This window comes from Panthera pardus, unplaced genomic scaffold (assembly GCF_024362965.1).
Source record: "Panthera pardus isolate Hobbes unplaced genomic scaffold, ASM2436296v1 HiC_scaffold_12, whole genome shotgun sequence".
NCBI lineage: Eukaryota > Metazoa > Chordata > Mammalia > Carnivora > Felidae > Panthera > Panthera pardus.
In genome coordinates this window covers 11,743,227-11,768,440 of record NW_026526677.1, presented here as the reverse complement: position 1 = coordinate 11,768,440, position 25,214 = coordinate 11,743,227, and the positions used below count along the sequence as shown (strand labels likewise).

Here is a 25,214-nt window from a genome sequence, read left to right as displayed (position 1 = left end):
TGGCAAATCAGCAGTCAGTACTGTTACACAACTTGTTCCCTTTTCAAACAGATCACAAGAACCAAAAGCTTTATGTTCTAATTTACACAAAGAAAACTGGCCAAAGTTAAAAACCCTGCCTCTCCCACTATTATTTCCCCTCTGGCTCTTGAGGCTTCCTAGAAAGTATCAGCATTAGAGTAACTCTAACCATCTACTCCACACATTATATCACCCCACACAACACCATAAATCTCTAGGACATACAATATTCAACACAGACAATAAACAGAATATATACCAACTTCCCATATTTGTTCTTAGTCTGTAATATTTAATATGCAGTAACTCTATTCTTACAATGAATTTTCATACAAGTCTCCTCATACCAGACATAAACAGATGCTTGAAATAACAGAAATGATTTAACAGTGTGAAACACTGGCTATGTCAGACAAGGGTAAATTTTCCACATTTAATGGGAGAAAGAGACTTGAGTCCCACAATATAAAAACCTGATATCGGCTCTGACATGGATTTTGAACATCATCTTCCATGAGAAACACCCACTCGACACTAGAAGCAAGAAAGTAAACCATCAAACTCCTAAGTAAATGGTACTGAAGGGACTACATCCTTCATTCCAATCCTCTTATGATTCAAATCACTTTTCCTTCATAAGATTACAGCTGGTAGAGACTGGATGTGAACAAACTTATTGGATGACTAGCCCTGAAAGAGGCCTTAAACAAACATTAGCTATCTCAGACTGCTCTTCCCAGGAAACTCAACCAGCTAATTGTATAGCTTTATCTGTTTTCAAAGGCACATTCTGTGTGTGCGTTTATTCCCACTATGGCAGCAATACAGAACAAACATCAATCACCATCATGTCTGGATTACGCTGCATCAAAATATTTGAAGACAAAATCTCTACACTCCTGGGGATCTCTGTCACGTACTGCTCCTTTATGATCAGAGGGCTGAGACAGCAGGACTCAATCTCCAAAGCAAAAATAAGTAATGAGTTTCTACACCTTGACATTTTACAAATACTTGAAAGTTACTGATAAATGATGAGGCCACCCCTCATGTAGGGTGAAAGTATGAATCTCCAGGACTTAAACGTATTGTGTTTGTGTGGAATCAAGTCACTTGTCAGTCCATTTGGCATATTATCTGTGTCAAATTAAGCTTTCTTTATCCAAAGGTAGTATGAATTTTGTTGTAGTCCATTCATGTGCATATTATCGACGGTTAAGGTTTCTGGTAGGACAAATCTGGACAGAACCTCAGCAGTAACATCTCTACTTTTGTATCCTCTTCAAGGCATCTTTGATTTCCTTGTTCCTCAGACTGTAAATCAAGGGATTCAACATGGGGATAACCACAGTGTAAAAAACCGATGCAAATCTGTCAAAACTGGAGGAGCCACCAGAGCTGGAACTCAAATAGACAAACATACCTGAGGTATAGAAGAGGGACACTGCTGTCAGATGAGAAGCACAGGTGTTGAAAGCCTTGGACCTGCCTTTAGCTGAAGTGATCTTCATGATAGAGATGACAATATAGCCATAGGATATCATGATGATGAAGGCATTTGTTATCCCAAAGATCACTGTTAATATAGCAGTCAAGAGTTGCACAAAGAAAGTGTCAGTGCAGGACAGGACTAACAACTGGGGCATGTCACAGAAGAAGTGGTTGATGACATTAGGCCCACAGAAGTGAAGCTGAAGTATGGCACACAATTGGGATACAGAACCAGAGAGTCCAGCCAGATAGGACCCCAGCACCATCCGAATACAGAGGGTGGGTGACATGACTGATGAATAGAGAAGAGGATTACAAATGGCGGCATATCGATCGTAAGCCATGGCTGTCATGAGACAAGACTCACTCAGTCCCATGATTGAAAAAACAAAGTATTGAACGGCGCAACCCACAAAGGTGATAGTTTGCTGCTCTTGGAAAAAGCTGGAGAGCATCTTGGGGGCTGTGGAGGTCACATAGCAGATATCCATGAAGGACAGATTACTGAGGAAGAAGTACATGGGTGTGTGGAGGTGAGAGTCCATCCTTATTAAGATGATGAGGCACAAGTTCCAAGTCAGAGTCATAATGTAGATGAGCAGGAATACAACAAAGAGCACTGCTAGGATTCTGGGGAAATCAGAGAATCCCAAAAGGATGAAATAAGTGACCTCTGTAATATTTCCTCCCCCAACCATTTGCTTGGTGCTTCTAAAATCAGAGAACAGAGAATGTTCTGCTGACTCAGGTGAAATGACAGCATTACACTGCTCACTTGTGCCATTCCTTCCTCCAGTGAGTACTGGGAAAGAAGCAAACAATGCCTCACTGTCCTGATGAGAAGACCCCAGCTTTTCATCTCAAATTATCAAGAAATGACTTTAGTGTTTTAGTTTCTCAATTATTTCATGAAATCTCATGAAAATCAGAGATATTTTCAACTTTGAGAACTTAAAAAAACAAATGCTGTGATTCTTACAGAGATCATTCATTGAAAGTTTTTTAAAAGGCCTTTGGTAATTATAGAACTTCTGCTTTATAAGAGCATAAGTGGCATCACCTCCAGATTAAAACTGAAATAGCCGTTCAGTTCCAGATAGTGATCTAGATAAATTTTTAAAATTTATTCTTTTACCCTTAAGAAAAGTAACTTAACCCATTTGTAATAATTTCACAAATTTTTATGCAAATGTATTTGACATATCATCTCCTAACTGGCCTGGAAAACTGTATCATAACTTTACTCTGATAATATTTTCTTGAGGCACAGCATATGTGCCCAATAAAGTTATGGAACACATCTTCTTAGGGAAGTCTTCATACTTAGTATTCCAAAAGGAGGCTAGGATAGCTCACTATTGACCCCAACATTTTTTTTTCAATTTTAAGGTATTTTTCTACATGAGAAATAGCATGGTACTGTGGTTAAAGGTTCAGACTTTAAGAGTTTTGTCTGATACCCTCCCACTTTATGAACTTGTCCAAGTAGCTCAAACACACTAAGACTGACTTGCTCAAAATAAAGTGAGAACATTAAGAGCCCCTGGACTATAGGGTTACTAGGAGGTTTATGAGAAAACTCATGAGGATGCTGAGCACACATCTGAACACAGTAATTGTTCTATATGTGTTGGCTATTATTATCCTGGATTGCTTACAGATAACCATGAATGACAGCTATTTCCATGGATAGAAATGTCAACAGTGCTAGAGTTGTATGGGTTAATTTGAGATATTTCCTGAGATATCACTGGCCTTGTAGACTATCAGGAATTATTACCTCTAGACAAATGTAGATTTGGACCTCATGTGGAAGCAAATCAAACCACCTGGGGCTATGAAGACACAAACCACATAATTAATTTTCTATTTAGGATGCTTGAGTTTGAGTATACTTGGTCCATTGACAACTAGTATCAAGTTATATGGGCCTTGATACAGAGAAAAAGTAAATAATTTCAATTACCAAGTACTATATAGCTATAGTTCATATTTTTTATTGATATAGTCATCATATTATGGCTTACTGAAGATTCATAATAGATTGCAGCTATGGCCTATACTCCATAAACAATCTGTCCTTCCTTGAGATGAAAGAATAAATCAATGAGAACAGTTAAGAAATTTTTGAAAAAAGGTAAATAATTAAAAAGACATGAACTTTCAAATAATAAAAAGTATTATAAACACTGATAACTCACTATTCTTATAAAAATAGATGGGTCAAAAGAATATATAGAAATTTTAGAAAAATTTAAATTTGGTAAGAGTTAACAAATGGTAAGTATTTAAACTGATAAAGGTTAAACTCTTGTAATGCATTTATATAATTTCGGTATGCAGAAAAAATCCTGAAATACAACACCAAAACAGAAACTACAAGAGAAAAATATGAACTAACACTTAAAAACTTGGTCACATCAGAAAAATTCACTTATGTAAAATACTTTTGAAATACAATTGATGAGGGAAAAATAGTTACAAAAGATAAAAAAGACAATATAGTAATGTCCTTAATATAAATAGGGATGGGGAATTCACATTTACTACTGAGGGTAGAAGATGTTTCCACCTTCCTGGAGGAAAAAAAATTTGTTTTATACAATATCTCTATCTCTGTCTCTTTCTCTTTCTCTCTGTCTCTCTCTCTGTCTCTCTCTCTGTCTCTCTCTCTCTCTCTCACACACACACACACACACACACACACACACACACACACACACACACACAAAACACACAACATGTGAGCCAATTACAAACGTCAAAAGTAATGACTGGTATGATTTTGATTGCCTTCCTTAAAAGTTTCTGTCTTTGGTCAATTTTCCACAACTTCTATAAATAAGAAATAAGTTATTAAGATATATAAATCCTTAATAGTAAGCACAGATTGGGAAAGAAAGGGAGAATGGAAGGGCAAATGATGGAGAAAGTGAGAATGACAAATAAAACAGACTTTCAGAATTTCCTGAATTTTACCTACTGCCCATGTCAACCTTCACAAGTTATTAATTAACCTCTCTGTGCCTCAGTTGCCTCATCTATAAACAGGGCTAATAACACTACCTCATATGACTGCTGCAAGGACTGAATGACATAAAGGGCTTCAAACAGTAAGGGCTCAATAAATGTTAGCAATTATCATCCCCATTATCATTCCTCTCTGTGAAAGAAAAATAAGGCAAAATGAATACTGAAAAGTCAAGGAGCACTTCACACAATTCTTTTCTAAATTAGATGGTCTCTGTGCTAGACTCAAGAATATTGTCAATCAATGACTATAGTTATTTCTATCTCATAGTGTTTTGTTATCCTCCAGTTGGCTGTGAACGTCTGATGCCACTTTTTGTGTTTTACCACCACCAAGTACTCTTGAGGTGACGATACTAGGTACAGTACATGGTACAGTGGAGATGTTTCACTATTGAGTGATAAGCATCTTGTATGCTAATGTTGGCATAACTGAATAAATACATGATAAACAAATGGTTCTTTCACCCACTTTTGGATATAAAACTAAAATTATCTTATTTCATTTCAATTATGGTTTTAGGAACTTGGAAATCTTTCTGTTTACTCTTAAAATAAGTGTTGCCAATATTAGTTCTCCACTATTTTATCCAAGATGAGTTAGAGTCAATGAAAATATTTTCCAAATATGAACTTCTGTGAACAACATCCCCCAATACACTAACATAATTGATTGATTCTGTGAAAATAAGTCAATCTCCTGTTCAATCATTTGCAGTAAAACTCTTCACTTTCTTAATACATTTTGTTAACAGAGGTAACCAGAACTAAAAGTATTTTATGTAACTCATAACTCCAAAAAAAGATAAGGAATTGTAGACTGTTTACTAACTCATGATAAAATACACCTGGTGAAACTTCGGTAAGTCATAGGAAAAGGGAAAAATTCTGAATATATTAACTCTCTTTGGTTAAGTTTTTGCGTGTGTTCACCATCTCCAAGACAATTAAAAGAAAACGTGACTGATGTAGATATTAATTAGACATTTTACTATGTGCATCTAATCAAAACCTTTCAAATTCTGATAACTAAAGACATGGCCAGTTTATAAGATTGTGCAGGGCACAAAATAAGGTTAGGAAAGCCAAGATGTTGCTGAATGAAGAACAAGTTTTACAAAAAGGTTAAAAGAGATAGTTAGACTAACAACTACCTATGCCTGGAGTGGGGCATCTCTGATATCTGTGTTACCAACACTGGTGCCTCCTGACTCCCAGGGTCTCCAAAGAAGGCCATGGAGAGCTATTTGATGTATTTCAAAAAGCCAATCGAATTGTACTTGAGTACTTTCTCATGTCATTACTTAGTGAACAGCTTGCCTTTTGCTACTCAGAAATTATGAACCGAATTATTTATGTAAACAGCAAATAAATTAGTATCTTTTCAAAAACATAATCCTCAAGGAAAAAAATTAAATTAAAAGGGTCCTTGGGATGGTCAAAGTTGGAAAACCTAGACAAGAATGTGTGATCTTAGGAAATTCCCCTGAAAGCCAGTAAATTGCTATTTTGAATTCAGTGCTCAATTATTGACTTCTAAAATTTGTTAGGCTTTATAAACATTGTCTCATTAGATGCTAAATGATCTCATTATCTCCCTCTTTACAGGTGAAAGAACAGAAGGTAACAGAGCTTAAGATCACATCCATAAGAAATTGCAGAACTGGAACTCAACATTCATCCCTCACCCCAGAATGATCCCTGATATTTTAGAGTAGAGATTAATCTTTTCAAGGAAGGTCAGAGACATTCTATAGGTAAAAAAGAACCCAAGGAAGAGCCCACCGGGGAGAGTGTGGGAGTGAGGATGGGAGAGGGAAGAGGTGAAAGAATGGGAGAGACTGAGGACCATAAAACCTTGCTCCACACAGGTCCTACTGGAAGAATCACATGGCTATTAAGATAGCACAAAATCCACTGTTCTCACTAAATCTTGCCCTCTCACCTTGACCCAGATTTCCCAAGAAGACAGAGCTCTTGTCAAAGGTTAAAACTGCTTATTTCTTTTCCAAAGGAATTTTCCAGCTGGGCCCTATTGTTCTCCAAGATGGGAGTCTTTGGCTTTGAAACTGGCTGTCTGCTCAGGGCAAGAGAGATGCCCACAACTGGCGATCCTCTTAAATACGTTATTAAGAGCAGAGGTAACACGAGAAAAGACAATTAGAGGGAGAAAACCCTCAGGTACGCTCTCTGGAGTCATGGTTGTCATGGAGTTTTTGTCCCTGCTAATTTCACGCCCCACTTTGCCATGTCCCTTCTGGATCCATCCCTGACATCCCCACAGTCCAATAATGTTCTCATGATTGTAGTCTTTCTGTTGGAAACTTAAGAGTCATTAGAGCTGGAAAGAACCTAGAGATCATCTAGTCCAATACCGTCAATTACCAGGTGAGGAACCTGAAGCCAGGGAGCTAAAAGATTTGCTCAAGATGACACGGCTAGCTGGTCAAATACCTTAATTAAAATAAATACATGAGCATTTCCCTCTGTACAAAACACTTTCATTTTAGATATAGACATACATAAATTTTCTCAAATACCTGACCAGACTCAACCATCACAGCAGCGCTGTGAGTCACACGTGCCATTATTTCCTATGCATAATGAAGAAACTGAGACAATAAGGAAAACAACAAAACTAATTCATGACAGAGTCACGGCTTATCATGGTTACAACCTGGGACATAGGTATCAACCAATCTGATGACTTGATGACTGTGTGACCTTGAACAAATTAACCTCTCCAAGGCCCAGGATTATCATAAAATGGGGCTGATAGTAGTAGCTACTTCACAGAGTACGTCTACATAGAGAGAATCAAGTTAGATAATGCATGTAAAGTTCTTACCAGGGGTTGTAGTACAAGTATAACTTCTATTAACAGTAGGTGTAATTTGTGTGTTCTGATCTGGAGTTCTTTCCAACAAGTTCTGCTGCATTACTAATCCTTCACTAAAAATACCTACTTAAGATCATTCCCACAAACATTTTTGCTTGTTTGTTTCTAAGTTTTTACAAGTGAAACTCCTCTATCCTGCCAGTTACTAGGGATGCAGAGATGCTCTAGAAAAGTCTCATCCTTGGTTTGATCTACTTCAGCTATTCTTACCTCCAGGGAGAAAAGGGTGGGTGGGCAACGAGTTAATTATTTAACTCTCACTGATGGGTTAATAGTTATATATCCCCCCTGATAAGAACTGTAATAACTTTACCCTTGAATCTAGACAGGTTCTTAAGATAGTTTTAAAGACAGAAAACCAAAAGTATAGGCTGTGGTCTCCAGGGCCAAGCAATGGAAGCCATGATTCTGGTAAGAACCATATATGTTCCACAAATCACACTTTGTGAGATTCAAGATGAATTACTGCTGTGCTAGGAAGAATGTGTCAAATCTCTGTGTGCCCAAAGTTCTATCTGTAATAGATGTAATATAATTTCTCACCTCTCAATTTCATATGGTAACGGAAATACAAATCAAATCTGTGTGATGTAAATACGTGAAATGTAAAGTATGTATAAATACAAATGCAGTATGTATGAAATTAGTCCATGAACTCTTGTATGGAAAAAAAAATCTCTTTTTAAAATTTTTTGAAGTCCTCTTGTTTGGACTCCGAGTACTCATAGAACTCCCAAGTCTGGTGACTCTTCTGCTCCTGATAAACTTAAGGTCCTGGAATCCCTAGAGGGCTCAGATCAGAGACTCAATTCCTGCACCCTAAACACACCACAATAGCCATCATTTCTGAAGTCTTGCACAGTTTCTGGAAGATACCAAGCAGCATGCTCCAGGACTGCCTATGCCAGGAAACTGATGACAGCATAGCAGTTTCAGGTGTACATTGTAATCAACATCTGTACATACACTACAAAGTGATCATCACCAAGTCTGGTTATCAGTCATCACCATACAGTTGACCCCCTTCACAATCTTACCCAGTTCCCAACCTCCTTCCTCTCTGGTAACCACAGCTATGTTCCGTATATGAGTTTGGTTTCTTTATTGTTATGTTGTTTATCTTATGCATTTAGATTCCAAATATGAGTGAAATCGTTACAACTCTTCACCTGACTTATTTCATGTATCGTAATACCTTCAAGGTCTATCCATATTGTTACAGATGGCAAATTTTCATTCTTTATGGCTGAGTTGTATTCACAGATATATATGATGCATATCCACTATATATAATGTGAGACAGAGATAGAGGCAGATATAGAGATAGAGATAGACATAGACATAGACATGAGATAGAGAGATATATCACATACTTTTTATCCATTCATGTATTGATGGACACTTGGGTTGTCTGGCTATTGTATATAATGCTGCAATAAACATAGATGTGCATATATCTTTTTGAATTAGTTTTTTTTTTTTTGGTCTACTTTGAATAAATATACAGAAGTAGAATAGCTGGGTCATGTGGTAGATCTACTCTTAATTTTTTGAGGAACATCCATACTGTTTTCCACAGTGGCTGAACCAAATTACATTCCCACCAACAGTGCACAGGGTTCCCTTTTCTCCACATTCTCTCCAACAGTTATTTCTTGTCTTTTTGATTCTAGCCATTCTCACTTGTGTAAGGTGGTATCTTGTGCTTTTGATTTGCATTTCCCTGATGATTAGTGATGTTAAGCATATTTTCATGTGTCTATTGGCCATCTGTATGTCTTCTTTGGAAAAGAGTCTATTCAGGTCCTCTGTCCATTTTAATCAGATTGTTTGGGTTTTCTTAATTTTTAAAATATAAATCATTGTCAAGTTAGCTAACATACAGTGTATACAATGTGCTCTTGGCTTTGGGAGTAGATTCCCATGATTCATCACTTATATACAACACCCAATGCTCATCCCAACAAGTGCTCTCCTCAATGCCATCACCCATTTCCCCCTCCCATCCACCTCCCCATCAATCCTGTTCTCTGTATTTAAGAGTCTCTATGGTTTGCCTCCCTCTCTGTTTGAAACTATTTTTCCCCTTCCCTTCCCCCATGGTCTTCTATTAAGTTTCTCAAATTCCACATATCAGTGAAAACATATGATATCTGTCCTTTTCTGACTGACTTATTTCACTAAGCATAATACCCTCCAGTTCCATCCACGTTGTTGCAAATGGCAAGCTTTCATCCTTTCTCATTGCTAAGTAGTATTCCATTGTATGTATAAACCACATCTTCTTTATCCATTCATCAGTTGATGGACTTTTGGGCTCTTTCCATAATTTGGCTATTTTCTATTCTCACCAACAGTGTAAGAGGGTTCCCTTTCACTGCACCCTCCCCAACATCTGTTATTTCCTGTGTTGTTAATTTTAGCCATTCCAACAGGTGTGAGGTTGGTATCTCATTGTGGTTTTGATTTGTATTTCCCTGATGATGAGTGATGTTGAGCATCTTTGCTCATGTGTCTGTTAGCCATCTGTATGTCTTCTTTGGAAAAGTGTCTATTCGTGTCACCTACCCCCCCCTTTTTTTTAGTATTTATTTATTTCTGAGAGAGACAGAGTGTGGACAGGGAGGTGCAGAGAGGGAGAGGGAGACACAGAATCTGAAGCAGGCTCCAGGCTCTGAGCCATCAGCACAGAGCCTGACACAGGGCTCAAACCCACAGACCACAAGATCATGACCTGAGCTGAAGTCAGATGCTCAGCTGACTGAGCCACCCAGGTGCCCCTATCACCTGCCCATTTCTTAACTGGATTATTTATTTGGGGGATGTTGAGTTTGATACATTCATTCTAGGTTCTGGATACTAACCCTTTACCAGATATGTTATTTTCAAATATCTTCTCCAATTCCATAGGCTGTCTTTTAGTTTCATTGATTGTTTGCTTCACTGTGCAGAAGCTTTTTATCTTGATGAAGTCTCAATAGTTCCTTTTTGCTTTTGCTTCCCTTGCCTCTGGCAACATGTCTAGTAGGAAATTGCTATGGCCAAGGTCAAAGAGGTTGCTGCTTGTGTTCTACTCTAGGATTTTGATAGTTTCCTGTCTCACATTTAGGTCTTTCATCCATTTTGAATTTATTTTTCTGTATGGTGTAAGAAAGTGGTCCAATTCCATTCATCTGCATGTTGATGTCCAGTTTCCCAGCACCATTTGTTGAAGAGATTGTCTTTTTCTCTTCAATATTCTTTCCTGCTTTGTTGAAGATGAGTTGGCCATATAGTTGTGTGTCCATTTCTGGGTTTTCTAATCTGTTCCCCTTATCTCTGTGTCTGTTTTTGTGCCCGTGCCATATTGTCCTGATTATTACAGCTTTCTAATATAGCTTGAAGTCAAGAATTGTGATGCCTCCAGCTTTGCTTTTCTTTTTTCAAGATTGCTTTGGCTACTCGGGGTCTTTTGTGGTTCCATACAAATTTTAGAATTGTTTGTTCTAGCTCTATGAAAAATGCTGGTGGTATTTTGATAGAGATTTCACTAAATATATAGGTTGCTTTGGTTAGTGTAGACATTTTAACATTTGTTCTTCAAATCCATGAGCATGGAATGTTTTTCAATTTATGTGTGTCCTCTTCAATTTCTTTCATAAAGGTTCTATAGTTTTCAGATCTTTTACCTCTTTGGTTAGGTTTATTCCTAGGTATCTTATGGTTTTTGGTGCAATTGTAAAATAGGATCAATTCCTTGATTTCTTTTTCTGCTGCTTCATTACTGGTGTATAGAAATGCAACCGATTTCTGTACATTGATTTTATATTCTGTGACTTTGCTGAATCCATATATCAGTTCTAGTAAGTTTTTAGTGGAGTCTTTCAGATTTTCTATACGGAGTACCATGTCATTTGCAAATCATGAAAGTCTGACTTCTTCCTTGCTGATGTGGATGTCTTTTAATTCTTTCTGTTGTCTGATTGCAGAGACTAGACTTCCAGTACTATGTTAAATAACAGTGATGGGAGTGGACATCCCTGTCGTGTTCCTGACTGTAGAGGAAAAGCTGTCACTTTTCTCCCCATTGAGGATGATATTGACTGTGTGTCTTTCATTTACAACCTTTATGATATTGAGGTATGTTCTCTCCACTCCTACTTTAATAAGGATTTTTATCAAGAATGGGTGCTATATTTTGTCAAATGCTTTGTTTGCGTCTATTGACGGGGTCATATAGTTCTTACACTGTCTTTTATTAATATGGTGTATCACATTGATTGATTTGCAAATATTGAACAACCCCCACAGCCCAGGAACAAATCCCACTTGATTGTACTGGATAATTCTTTAATGTACTTTGGATTTGATTTGCTAGTATCTTGTTGAGAATTTTTGAATCGGTGTTCATCAGGGATGTTGGCTTGTAATTCTTTTTAGTGGGGTCTTTGGTTTTGGAATCAAGGTAATGCTGGCCTCAGAGAAGGAGTCTGGAAGTTTTCATTCCATTTCTATTTTTTGGAATTTTTAAAAGGAATACGTATTAACTCTTCTTTAAATGTCTCATAGAATTCCCCTGGGAAGCCATCTGGCCATGGATTTTCGTTTGTTGGGAGATTTTTGATTACTGATTCAATTTCTTTGCTTGTTATGGGTCTGTTTAAATTTTCTATTTCTTCATGTTTTAGTTTTGGTAGTTTGTCCGTTTCTAGGAATTTACCCATTACTTCTACATTGCCTAGTTTTTTTAGCATATACTTTTTCATAATATTCTCTTATAATTGTTATTTCTGTGGTGTTGCTTGTAATCACTCCTCTTTCATTCATGATTTTATTTATTTGGGGTCCTTTCTCTTTTCTTTTTGATAAATCTGGCTAGGGGGTTATCAGTTTCATTAATTCTTTCAAGAACCAGCTCTTAGTTTCATTGATCTCTCCTATTCTGTGTGTGTGTGTGTGTTTATGTCATTTATTTCTGCTCTATATTATGTCCCTTCTGCTGGCTTTAGGCTTTATTTGTGTTTGCTTTTATTTTTTTAATGGTTATTTTTGAGAGAGAGAGAGAGAGAGAGCAAGTGAGGGACAGAGAAAGAGGGAGACACAGAATCTGAAGCAGGCTCCAGACTCTGAGTTGTGTCAGCACAGAGCCCAATGCAGGGCTAAAACCCACAAACCATGAGATCATGACCTGAGCTGAAGTTGGACACCCAACTGACTGAGCCGCCCAGGTGCCCCTGCTCTTCCTTTTTTAGCTCCTTTAGGTGTAAGGTTAGGTTGTATATTTGAGATTTTTTCTTGCTCCTTGAGGTAGGCCTGTGTTACTATATACTTCCCTCTTAGGACTGCCTTTACTGCATCTGTTGGGGGATTTTTGATTACTGATTCAATCTCCTTGCTAGTAATTGGTCTATTCATATTTTCTATTTCTTCATCATTCAGTCTTGGTAGTTTGTATGTTTGCCAGAATTTGTCCATTTCTTCTAGGTTGTACAAGTTGTAATTGTTCATAGAAATCTCTTATAATCTACTGTATTTCTGTGATATCAGTTGTAAGAGCTCCCCTTTCATTTCTGATTTTACTTATCTCATTCTTATCTTTTTCCTTGGTAAGTCTATCTGAAACATTTGTCTGTTTTGTCTGTTAAGACAAAATGGCCCTTTGCTTCATTCATCTTTTCTATTGTCTTTTCAGTCTCTTTTTCATTTATTTCCACGCTGGTCTTTGTTTTTCCTTCCTTCTACTAAGTTTGGGCTTAGTTTATTCTTCTTTTTCTAGTTCCTTGAATTGTAAAGTTAGGTTGTTTAAATTACATTTCAGGGCACTTGGGTGGTTCAGTCAGGTAAGTGCCTGACTTCAGCTCAGGTCATGGTCTCACAGTTTGTTAGTTTGAGCCCAATGTCAGGTTCTATGCTGACAGCTCAGAGCCTAGAACCTGCTTCAGATTCTGTGTCTTCCTCATTCTGCCCCTCCCCAACTCGTGCTCTCTCTCTCTTGCTCTCAAAAAAAAAAAAAAAAACATTAAAAATATTTTTAACTTAAAAAATTAATTACATTTATTCTTTCTTAATGCAAGTATTCATTGCTATGTACTTCCCTTCTTAGAACTGCCTTTGCCCCATCCTTAATGTATTTCCATTTCATTTGTCTCAAAATACTTTTTAAATTTTTCTTTTTTTAATAGTTACTTGTTTATTTTGAAAGAGAGGTAGCATGAACAGGGGAGGGGCAGAGAGAGAGAGAATCACAAGAACTCTCCACACTGTCAGTGCACAGCCTGACACAGGGCTTGATCTCACAAACCATAAGATTACACCTTCCTGAGCTGAAACTGGATGCTTAACCAATTGAACCACTCAGGTGCCCTGATTTCATCATAAATCCATTGGTATTTGGTAGCATGTTGCTTAATTCTCTACATATTTGTGAATTTTCCACTATCCTTCTTGTACTTGATTTCTAGTTTCATGCCATTGGAAAAGATTCTTTTTTTATTTTTTTAATACTTATTTTATTTATTTTGAAAGAGGGAGAGGAAGCAAGCAGGGGAGGGGTTGAGAAAGAGGATTCCAAGCAGACTCTTCACTGTCTGCAAAACCAAATGTGGGGCTCAAACTCACAAACTGAGATCATGACCTGAACTGAAATCAAGAGTCTGATGCTTAACTAAATGAGCCACACAGACACCTCCTAGAAAAGATTTTTTGTTAATTTTTTTTTAACGTTTATTTATTTTTGAGGAGAGAGAGCATGAGCAGGGGAGGAGAGAGAAAGACGGAGACACAGAATCTGAAACAGGCTCCAGGCCCTGAGCTGTCAGCACAGAGCCCAACGTGGGGCTCAAACTCACAGAACATGAGATCATGACCTGAGCCGAAGTCGGATACTTAACCGACTGAGCCACCCAGGCGCCCCCTGGAAAAGATTCTTAATATGATTTTAATCTCCTTAAATAAGGCTTACTTTGTGGCTTAACATATGAGCTCTCTTGGAGCATGTTTCATTCACACTCTAGAACAGTATATTCTGCCCCTTTGGATAGAATACTCTGTAAACGTTGTGAAGCCCATCTATTCTAACATGTAGTCTTAGTCCAATGTCTCAATATTAAGATTCTGTCTGGACGATTTGTCCATTGTTTAAAATGGGGTAGTGGAAGCTCCCTACTGCTATTGTATTGCTATTTCTCCCTTTGAGTCTGTTAACATTTCCCTTATAAATTTAGGTGTTCCAATGTTGAGTGCATAAATATTTGCAAATATTATATCCTTTTGTTGAGTTGATCCATTTATTGTTACATAATGACCTTTTTTGTCTCTTACTAAAGTCTTTGTCTTAACATCTATTTTTTTCTGATACAACTAATCATGCTTTCTTCTGATTTCCATTTACATAGAATTTCTTCTTCCATCCTTAATTTTCAGTCTGCTTGTGTCTTTAATAATTATGCCTCTGGTAGGCAGCATATAGTTGGATTTTGTTTTTTATCCATTCAACCACTCAAAGTGTTGGAGAATTTAGACCTTTCATATTTAAAGTATTATTAAGTGTGGATTTAATGTTGCCATTTTGTTCATTGTTTTGGATGTTTTGTAATTCCTTTGTTTCTTCATCTCTTATTCTCTACCTTCGTATTTGATGATTTTCTCAAGTAGTATGTTTAGATTCTTTCTCTTTCTCTTTTGTGGATTTACTATAAGTATTTGCTCTGTGGTTACCATGAAGCTTACATAAAACACCTTAAGTTCAAATCCTTATTAAAATTACATTACTACATTTTACATTTTTGATGCAACAATTTACAACTTTTTACCTCGTATACCACTAACAAATTATTGTAGTTATTTTCGCTTTTGCCTTTTAACCTTCATACTAGATTTGTAAGTGATACACCACCATGATCGCCACATTACAGTGTTCTGAATTTAATTTACCTTTCCAATTAGATTGTGTTTTCATATGTTTTCCTGTTACTAATTAATCACCATTTATTTCTGCTTAAAGAAGTCCCCTTACATTTCTTTCCTTCTTCTTTTCTTTTTCTTTTTTCTTTTCTCTTCTTTCTTTCTTTTTTAATTTAGGTTAGTTAACATACAGTGTAGTCTTGGCTTTAGGTGATTCAGCTCTTACATATGACATCCCATGCTCATCCCAAAAAGTGCCCTCCTTAATACTCATCACCCATTTAAGCCATCCCCCCACCCATCTCTCCTCCAGCAACCCTCAATTTGTTCTCTGTACTTAACAATTTCTTATGATTTGCTTCCCTCTCTGTTTTTATCTTATTTTTCATTCCCTTACCTATGTTCATCTGTTGTTTTCTCAAATTTCACATATGAGTGAACCATATGATACGTCTTTCTCTGATTGACTTATTTCACTCAGCCTAATACCCTCTAGTTCCAACCACATTGTTGCAAATAGCAAGATTTCAATTTTTTACATCACCAAGTAGTATTCCATTGTATACATAAAGCACAACTTATTTAAAGGCAACCTAGTGGTGATGAATTCTTCAAGTGTGCTTGACTGGAAACTCTTTATCTCTCTTTCAATTCTGAAAGACAACTTATCCAGGTAGATTATTCTTAGTTGGCACATTTTTTTCTTTCAGCAATTTGAATATGTTGTGCCACACCATTAGGCCTACAAAATTTCTGCTGAGAAATCTACTAATGTTTTATGGAGATTTTCATACAGAACAAGCTGTTTTTCTCCTGCTGCTTTTAAGATTATCTCTTTAATTTTTGACATTTTATTTTCAATGAGTCTCAGTGTGGTTCTCTTGGATTCATGTTACTTAGAATTCTCTGGACTTCCAGAATCTGGATGTCTGTTTCTTTTCCTAGGTAAGGAAACACAAAAACAGAAACACAAAACTCAAATGAACATGAGATTCAAGGAATCACGTCATCCCTAAAAGATGAAAATAATCCTCGATCAATCAGTTCAAAGCTACAGAATTTTGCAATCCAGTTAATAAAGAATTCAAAATAGCTACTCTGAGGAAACTAAATGTTCTGAGGAAACTAAATGAGATACAGAAAAAACACAAACAATTCAATGAAATAAAAAAACAATACATGAACAAAATGAGAAATTTAACAAAGAAATCATTAAAAACAACCAAAGACTATCAACAATAGCCAAAGTATGGAAAGAGCCCAAATGTCCATCAGCGGATGAATGGATAATGAAGATGTGGTATATGTATATACAATGGAGTATTACTTGGCAATCAAAAAGAATGAAATCTTGACATTTGCAACTACGTGGATGGAACTGGAGGGTATTATGCTAAGCGAAATTAGTCAGTCAGAAAGACAAAAACCATATGGCTTCACTCATATGAGGACTTTAAGAGACAAAACAGATGAACATAAGGGAAGGGAAACAAAAATAATATAAAAACAGGGAGGGGAACAAAACAGAAGAGACTCATAAATATGGAGAACAAACTGAGAGTTACTGGAGGGGTTGTGGGAGGGGGGATGGGCTAAATGGGTAAGGGGCACTAAGGAATCTACTCCTGAAATCATTGTTGCACTATATGCTAACTAATTTGATGTAAACTTAAAAAAAAAATAATAATAACCAAACAGAAAATCTGGAGCTACATAATTCATTGAATATAATGAAAAATATGCAATAGGAAGCAACTACAGTAGATGGAAACAGTAAGTAGAATCAGTGAGCTACAGGACATGAGCTTTGAGATAAGCCATCAGAGAAGAACAGAAAAAAAGAATACAAAAGAGCAAAGAAAGCCTATGGGAGCCATGAAACATACTATTTTAGAATAAATGGAGTAGAAAAAGAAAAGAGAGGAGAAGAAAACAGAAAGTCTACTTATAGATATAACAGCTAAGAATTTCCCAAACCTGGGTAGATACATGGACATCCAAGTTAAAGAAGCTAGTAGCCTGCCACATTATCTCATTGCGAAATGACCTCTCCGATGCATATTATAATGAAAGTGTCAAAAATTAAAGACAAAGAGAGTCCTAAAGGGAGCAAGTGAAAAAAAGGATTGTAAACTACAAAGGAATCCCCATTAGGCTATCAATGAATATTACAGCAGATAACTGGAAGCCAGGAGAGAGTAGAATGATATATTTAAAGTGTTGGGGAAAAAATGCCAGCTGAGAACCTCTATCTGCCAAAGTTATCCTTCAGATAGGAAGCAGAAATAAAGACTTTTCCATACAAATAAAAGCTAAGGGTATTAATCACCATTAGACCTTCCCAGCAAGAAATGATGAAAGGAGATCCTCAAGCTGATTGAAAAGATGTAACATGAAAACATATGAAAATAGACTACACACTGGTAGAAGTAAATATAAAGTCGGATTTAGAAGGCTATTTCTACAATAGGATAGAGTTTTAATCATGTAACTATAGCATAAGTACTGTGGTTTGTTAATAAACACATACCATAAAAAGAAGTAATTTGTGAGATCAAAAACATAGGAGAGGAAGAAAAAGGATACACTACTATGAGACCAAATTAAGCTGCTAACAGTTTGAAATGGATTTTTAATCTATGTTTCATATAAGTCATGTGGTAACCACAAAGCAAAAACCTGTATCTGATTCACAAAAGATAAAGAAAGAGGCATCAAAGCATACCATCAGGGAAATTAACCAACTCACAAGTTAGGAAGAAATAAGAAAAACAAGAAACGGAACAACAAAACAGCTGTTATTAGTTGTTATTAGCAGTTATTAATAAGATAACATATCAATAATTACCCTATATATAAATACATTGATTTCACCAACCAAAGGCACAGAGTGGCAGGATGGATTAAAACAAAAACAACAAAATAAGACCCACTATATGCTGCCTACAAGAGACTTACTTCAACTGTAAGGACACAGAGGCTAAAAGTGAGAAGATGGAAAAAGTAGAAACCAAAAGAAAGCAGGGGTAGGGGCTCCTGGATCTGGGTGGCTCAGGCGTTTCAGCGTCCAACTCTTGATTTTTGGCTCAGGTCATGATCTCACAGTAGTGAGATAGAGCCTTGCATCAGGCTCTGCACTGAGCTGGGAGCCAGCTTGGTATTCTCGATCTCCCTCTCCCTCTGACCCTCCCCTGCTTGCTCTCTCGTTCTTGCTCCCTCTGTCTCTCCAAAAAAAAAAAAAAAAAAAAAAAAAATAGGGTTGATGCATTTCCTTTTAAATAAAGAAGGAGAGGGAAGATGGCGGCTTAGGAGGACACTGGGCTCACCGCATCCTGCAGATCACTTAGATTCCACCCACACCTGCCTAAATAACCCAGAAAACCACCAGAAGACTAGCAGAATGGATTCTCCAGAGCCAAGCATAGACGAGAGGCCCACGGAAGAGGGTAGGAAGGGCAGAGAGGCAGTGTGCACTACACGGACTGGCGGGAGGGAGATGGGACGGAGGGGCAGCCCGCCGGCAAAGCAGAGCCCCTGAGTCTGGCTAGCAAAAGCGGAGGGGCTGGACGGAGTGTGTTCTGACAGTAAGAGGGACTTAACATCTGGAAGGTTATAAGTTAACAGCTCTGCTCGGAGAGCGGGAGGGCTGGAGGACAACGGGAGGGAGAGTTGTTGAGCCCCAGACGACAGAGCTCAGCTTGGCAGGGAACAAAGACACTCACCAGCGCCATCTCCATCGACCATCCCCCAGCCAAAATCCCAAAGGGAACCAGTTCCTGTCAGGGAACTTGCTTGCACCCAACACTGTGCTTCTGCGGATCCAGCCCTCCAGTGGCAGGTCTGACTCCCTCCTGGTGCCACAGGGCCCCTCCCGAAGCAGATCACTGAAGGAAAAGCGAGCTGAACCTACCCCTCCCGCCCCCGTGCACCTTGTGGATCCACCCCAGCTAATACGCCAGATCACCAGCACCACAAGCCTGGCAATGTGCAAGTAGCCCAGACGGGCCACGCCACCCCACAGTGAATCCCTCCCCTAAGAGAGGGGAAGAGAAGGCACACACCAGTCTGACTGTGGCCCCAACGGTGGGCTGGGGCAGACATCAGGTCTGACTGCGGCCCCGCCCACCAACGCAAGTTATTCAAGACAGCACAGGGGAAGTGCCCCACAGTCCCGCACCACTCCAAGGACTATCCAAAATGACCAAACGGAAGAATTCCCCTCAAAAAAAACCTCCAGGAAATAACAACAGCTAACGAACTGATCAAAAGTGATTTAAACAATATAACAGAAAGTGAATTTAGAATAATAGTCATAAAATTAATCGCTGGGCTTGAAAACAGTATAAAGGACAGCAGAGAATCTATTGCTACAGAGATCAAGGGACTAAGGAACAGCCAGGAGAGCTAAAAAATGCTATTAATGAGCTGCAAAATAAAATGGAGACGACCACAGCTCAGATTGAAGAAGTAGAGGAGAGAATAGGCGAACTAAAAGATAAAATTATGGAAAAAGAAGAAGCTGAGAAAAAGAGAGATAAAAAAATCCAGGAGTATGAGGGGAAAATTAGAGAACTAAGTGATGCACTAAAGAGAAATAATCTATGCATAATTGGTATTCCAGAGGAGGAAGAGAGAGGGAAAGGTGCTGAAGTTATACTTGAAGAAATAATAGCTGAGAACTTCCCTGAACTGGGGAAGGAAAAAGGCATTGAAATCCAAGAGGCACAGAGAACTTCCTGCAGATGTAACTTGAATCGATCTTCTGCACGACATATCATAGTGAAACTGGCAAAATACAAGGATAAAGAGACAATTCTGAAAGCAGCTAGGTATAAACGTGCTCTAACATATAAAGGGAGACCCATGACGGATCTCTCTACTGAAACTTGGCAGGCCAGAAAGGAATGGCAGGAAACCTTCAATGTGATGAACAGAAAAAAAATATGCAGGCGAGAATCCTCTATCCAGCAAATCTGTCATTTAGAATAGAAGGACAGATAAAGGTCTTCCTAAACAAACAAAAACTGAAGGAATTCATCACCACTAAACCAGCCCTACAAGAGATCCTAAGAGGGATCCTGTGAGACAAAGTACCAGAGACATCGCTACAAGTATGAAACCTACAGACATCACGATGACTCTAAACCCGTATCTTTCCAAAATAACACTGAATGTAAATGGATTAAATGCTCCAACCAAAAGACACAGGGTATCAGAATGGATAAAAAAAAACAAGACCCATCAATTTGCTGATTACAAGAGACTCATTTTAGACCTGAGGACACTTTCAGATTGAAAGTGAGGGGCTGGAGAACTATTTATCATGCTACTGGAAGCCAAAAGAAAGCTGGAGTAGCCATACTTATATCAGACAAACTAGACTTTAAATTAAAGGCTGTAACAAGAGATGAAGAAGGGCATTATATAATAATTACAGGGTCTACCATCAGGAAGAGCACCGAATATGGGAGCCCCGAAATATATAAAACAATTACAAACATAAGCAACCTTATTGACAAGAAAGTGGTAATTGCAGGGGACTTTAATACCCCACTTACAACAATGGATAGATCATCTAGACACATGGTCAATAAAGAAACAAGGGCCCTGAATGATACATTGGATCAGATGGACTTGACAGATATATTTAGAACTCTGCATCCCAAAGCAACAGAATATACTTTCTTCTCGAGTGTACATGGAACCTTCTCCAAGACAGATCACATACCGGGTCACAAAACAGCCCTTCATAAGTACACAAGAATTAAGATCATACCATGCATACTTTCAGACCACAATGTTATGAAGCTTGAAATCAACCACAGGAAAACCTCCAAAAGCATGGAGGCTAAAGAACACCCTAATAAAGAATGAATGGGTCAACCAGGCAATTAGAGAAGAAAAAAATATATGGAAACAAACGAAAATTAAAATACAGCAATCCAAATGCTTTGGGATGCAGCAAAGGCAGTCCTGAGAGGAAAATACATTGCAATCCAGGCCTATCTCAAGAAACAAGAAAAATCCCAAATACAAAATCTAACGGCACACCTAAAGGAAATAGAAGCAGAACAGCAAAGGCAGGCTAAACCCAGCAGAAGAAGAGAATAAAGATCAGAGCAGAAATAAACAATATAGAATCTAAAAAACTGTAGAGCAGATCAATGAAACCAAGAGTTGGTTCTTTGAAAAAATAAACAAAATTGACAAACCTCTAGCCAGGCTTCTCAAAAATAAAAGGGACATGACCCAAATAGATAAAATCGTGAATGAAAATGGAATTATTACAACCAATCCCTCAGACATAAAAACAATTATCAGGGAATACTATGAAAAACTATATGCCAACAAACTGGAAAACCTGGAAGAAATAGACAAATTCTTAAACACCCACACACTTCCAAAACTCAAACTGGAGGAAATAGAAAGCTTGAATAGACCCATAACCAGCGAAGAAATTGAATCGGTTATCAAAAATCTCCCAACAAATAAGAGTCCAGGACCAGATGGTCTCCCTGGGGAATTCTACCAGACGTTTAAAGCAGAGATAATACTTATCCTTCTCAAGCTATTCCAAAAAATAGAAAGGGAAGGAAAACTTCTAGACTCATTCTATGAAGCCAGTATTACTTTGATTCCTAAACCAGACAGAGACCAAGTAAAAAAAGAGAACTACAGGCCAATATCCCTGATGAATATGGATGCAAAAATTCTCAATAAGATACTAGCAAATCGAATTCAACAGCATATAAAAAGAATTATTCACCATGATCAAGTGGGATTCATTCCTGGGATGCAGGGCTGCTTCAACATTCGCAAATCAATCAACGTGATACATCACATTAATAAAAGAAAAGATAAGAACCATATGATCCTGTCAATCGATGCAGAAAAGGCCTTTGACAAAATTCAACACCCTTTCTTAATAAAAACCCTCGAGAAAGTAGGGATAGAAGGAACATACTTAAACATCATAAAAGCCATTTATGAAAAGCCCACAGCTAACATCATCCTCAATGGGGAAAAACTGAGAGCTTTTTCCCTGAGATCAGGAACACGACAGGGATGCCCACTCTCACCGCTGTTGTTTAACATAGTGTTGGAAGTTCTAGCATCAGCAATCAGACAACAAAAGGAAATCAAAGGCATCAAAATTGGCAAAGATGAAGTCAAGCTTTCGCTTTTTGCAGATGACATGATATTATACATGGAAAATCCGATAGACTCCACCAAAAGTCTGCTAGAACTGATACATGAATTCAGCAAAGTTGCAGGATACAAAATCAATGTGCAGAAATCAGTTGCATTCTTATACACTAACAATGAAGCAACAGAAAGACAAATAAAGAAACTGATCCCATTCACAATTGCACCAAGAAGCATAAAATACCTAGGAATAAATCTAACCAAAGATGTAAAAGATCTGTATGCTGAAAACTATAGAAAGCTTATGAAGGAAATTGAAGAAGATATAAAGAAATGGAAAAACATTCCATGCTCATGGATTGGAAGAATAAATATTGTCAAAATGTCAATACTACCCAAAGCTATCTACACATTCAATGCAATCCCAATCAAAATTGCACCAGCATTCTTCTCGAAACTAGAACAAGCCATCCTAAAATTCAGATGGAACCACAAAAGGCCCCGAATAGCCAAAGTAATTTTGAAGAAGACCAAAGCAGGAGGCATCACAATCCCAGACTTTAGCCTCTACTACAAAGCTGTCATCATCAAGACAGCATGGTATTGGCACAAAAACAGACACATAGACCAATGGAATAGAATAGAAACCCCAGAACTAGACCCACAAACGTATGGCCAACTAATCTTTGACAAAGCAGGAAAGAACATCCAATGGAAAAAAGACAGTCTCTTTAACAAATGGTGCTGGGAGAACTGGACAGCAACATGCAGAAGGTTGAAACTAGACCACTTTCTCACACCATTCACAAAAATAAACTCAAAATGGATAAAGGACCTGAATGTGAGACAGGAAACCATGAAAACCCTAGAGGAGAAAGCAGGAAAAGACCTCTCTGACCTCAGCCGTAGCAATGTCTTACTTGACACATCCCCAAAGGCAAGGGAATTAAAAGCAAAAATGAATTACTAGGACCTCATGAAGATAAAAAGCTTCTGCACAGCAAAGGAAACAACCAACAAAACTAAAAGGCAACCAATGGAATGGGAAAAGATATTTGCAAATGACATATCAGACAAAGGGCTAGTATCCAAAATCTATAAAGAGCTCACCAAACTCCACACCCGAGAAACAAATAACCCAGTGAACAAATGGGCAGAAAACATGAATAGACACTTCTCTAAAGAAGACATCCGGATGGCCAACAGGCACATGAAAAAATGCTCAACGTTGCTCCTTATCAGGGAAATACAAATCAAAACCACACTCAGATATCACCTCACGCCAGTCAGAGTGGCCAAAATGAACAAATCAGGAGACTACAGATGCTGGAGAGGATGTGGAGAAACGGGAACCCTCTTGCACTGTTGGTGGGAATGCAAACTGGTGCAGCCGCTCTGGAAAACAGTGTGGAAGTTCCTCAAAAAATTAAAAATAGACCTACCCTATGACCCAGCAGTAGCACTGCTAGGAATTTACCCAAAGGATACAAGAGCACTGAGGCATAGGGGCACTTGTACCCCAATGTTTATAGCAGCACTCTCAACAATAGCCAAATTATGGAAAGAGTCTAAATGTCCATCAACTGATGAATGGATAAAGAAATTGTGGTTTATATACACAATGGAGTACTACGTGGCAATGAGAAAGAACGAAATATGGCCCTTTGTAGCAACGTGGATGGAACTGGAGAGTGTGATGCTAAGTGAAATAAGCCATACAGAGAAAGACAGATACCATATGGTTGCACTCTTATGTGGATCCTGAGAAACTTAACAGAAACCCATGGGGGAGGGGAAGGAAAAAAAAAAAAAGAGGTTAGAGTGGGAAAGAGCCAAAGCATAAGACACTCTTAAAAACTGAGAACAGGGGCACCTGGGTGGCTCAGTCGGTTAAGCGGCCAACCTCTGCTCGGGTCATGATCTCACGGTCCGTGAGTTCGAGCCCCACATCAGGCTCTGTGCTGACAGCTCGGAACCTGGAGCCTGTTTCAGATTCTGTGTCTCCCGCTCTCTCTGACCCTCCCCCATTCATGGTCTGTCTCTCTCTGTCTCAAAAATAAATAAATGTTAAAAAAAAAAAAACTGAGAACAAACTGAGGGTTGATGGGGGGTGGGAGGGCGGGGAGGGGAGGTGATGGGTATTGAAGAGGGCATCTTTTGGGATGAGCACTGGGTGTTGTAGGGAAACCAATTTGACAATAAATTTCATATATTAAAATAAAGAAAGAAACAAAGAAACAAAGAAAGAAAGAAGGAAAGCAGGGCAGCTATACTCATATCAGACAAAATAGACTACACGCCAAAAATGGAAATAAAAGACAAAGAAGGTCACTAAATAATGATAAAGGGGTCAATTCATTAAGAACATGAATATATGCACCCAATATCAGAGTTCCAATATATATAAGCAAAAATGAACAGATCTGAAGGGAGAGATAAACAGCAATACAATAAGAGTAAAAGACTTCAATACCCCACTATCAGCAATAGATAGATCATGCAAGCAGAAAATCAACATGGAAATGTTGGACAAAACCAAACAGTAAGCCAGATGTCTTGAACAAACATTTATAGAACATTCTATCCAATAGCACCAGAATACACATTCTTCTTAACCACACACTGAAAATTCTTCGGGATAAATCATATGATAGGACACAAACCAAGTCTTCACAAATTCAAGACTGAAATCATGCCAAGTATCTTTCCCATATGCATTGTTATGAAACTAGAAATCAACAAGAGG

General features: G+C 38.0%; 1 protein-coding gene across 1 annotated transcript; it reads right to left on the bottom strand.

The window, feature by feature from the left end:
• Window positions 1-1,286: 1,286 nt before the first annotated feature.
• Window positions 1,287-2,210, bottom strand: LOC109247016 (olfactory receptor 5AN1). The gene has a single exon (XM_019415360.2). The coding sequence runs from the start codon at window positions 2,208-2,210 to the stop codon at window positions 1,287-1,289; it is 924 nt and encodes a 307-aa protein (XP_019270905.1).
• Window positions 2,211-25,214: the final 23,004 nt, after the last annotated feature.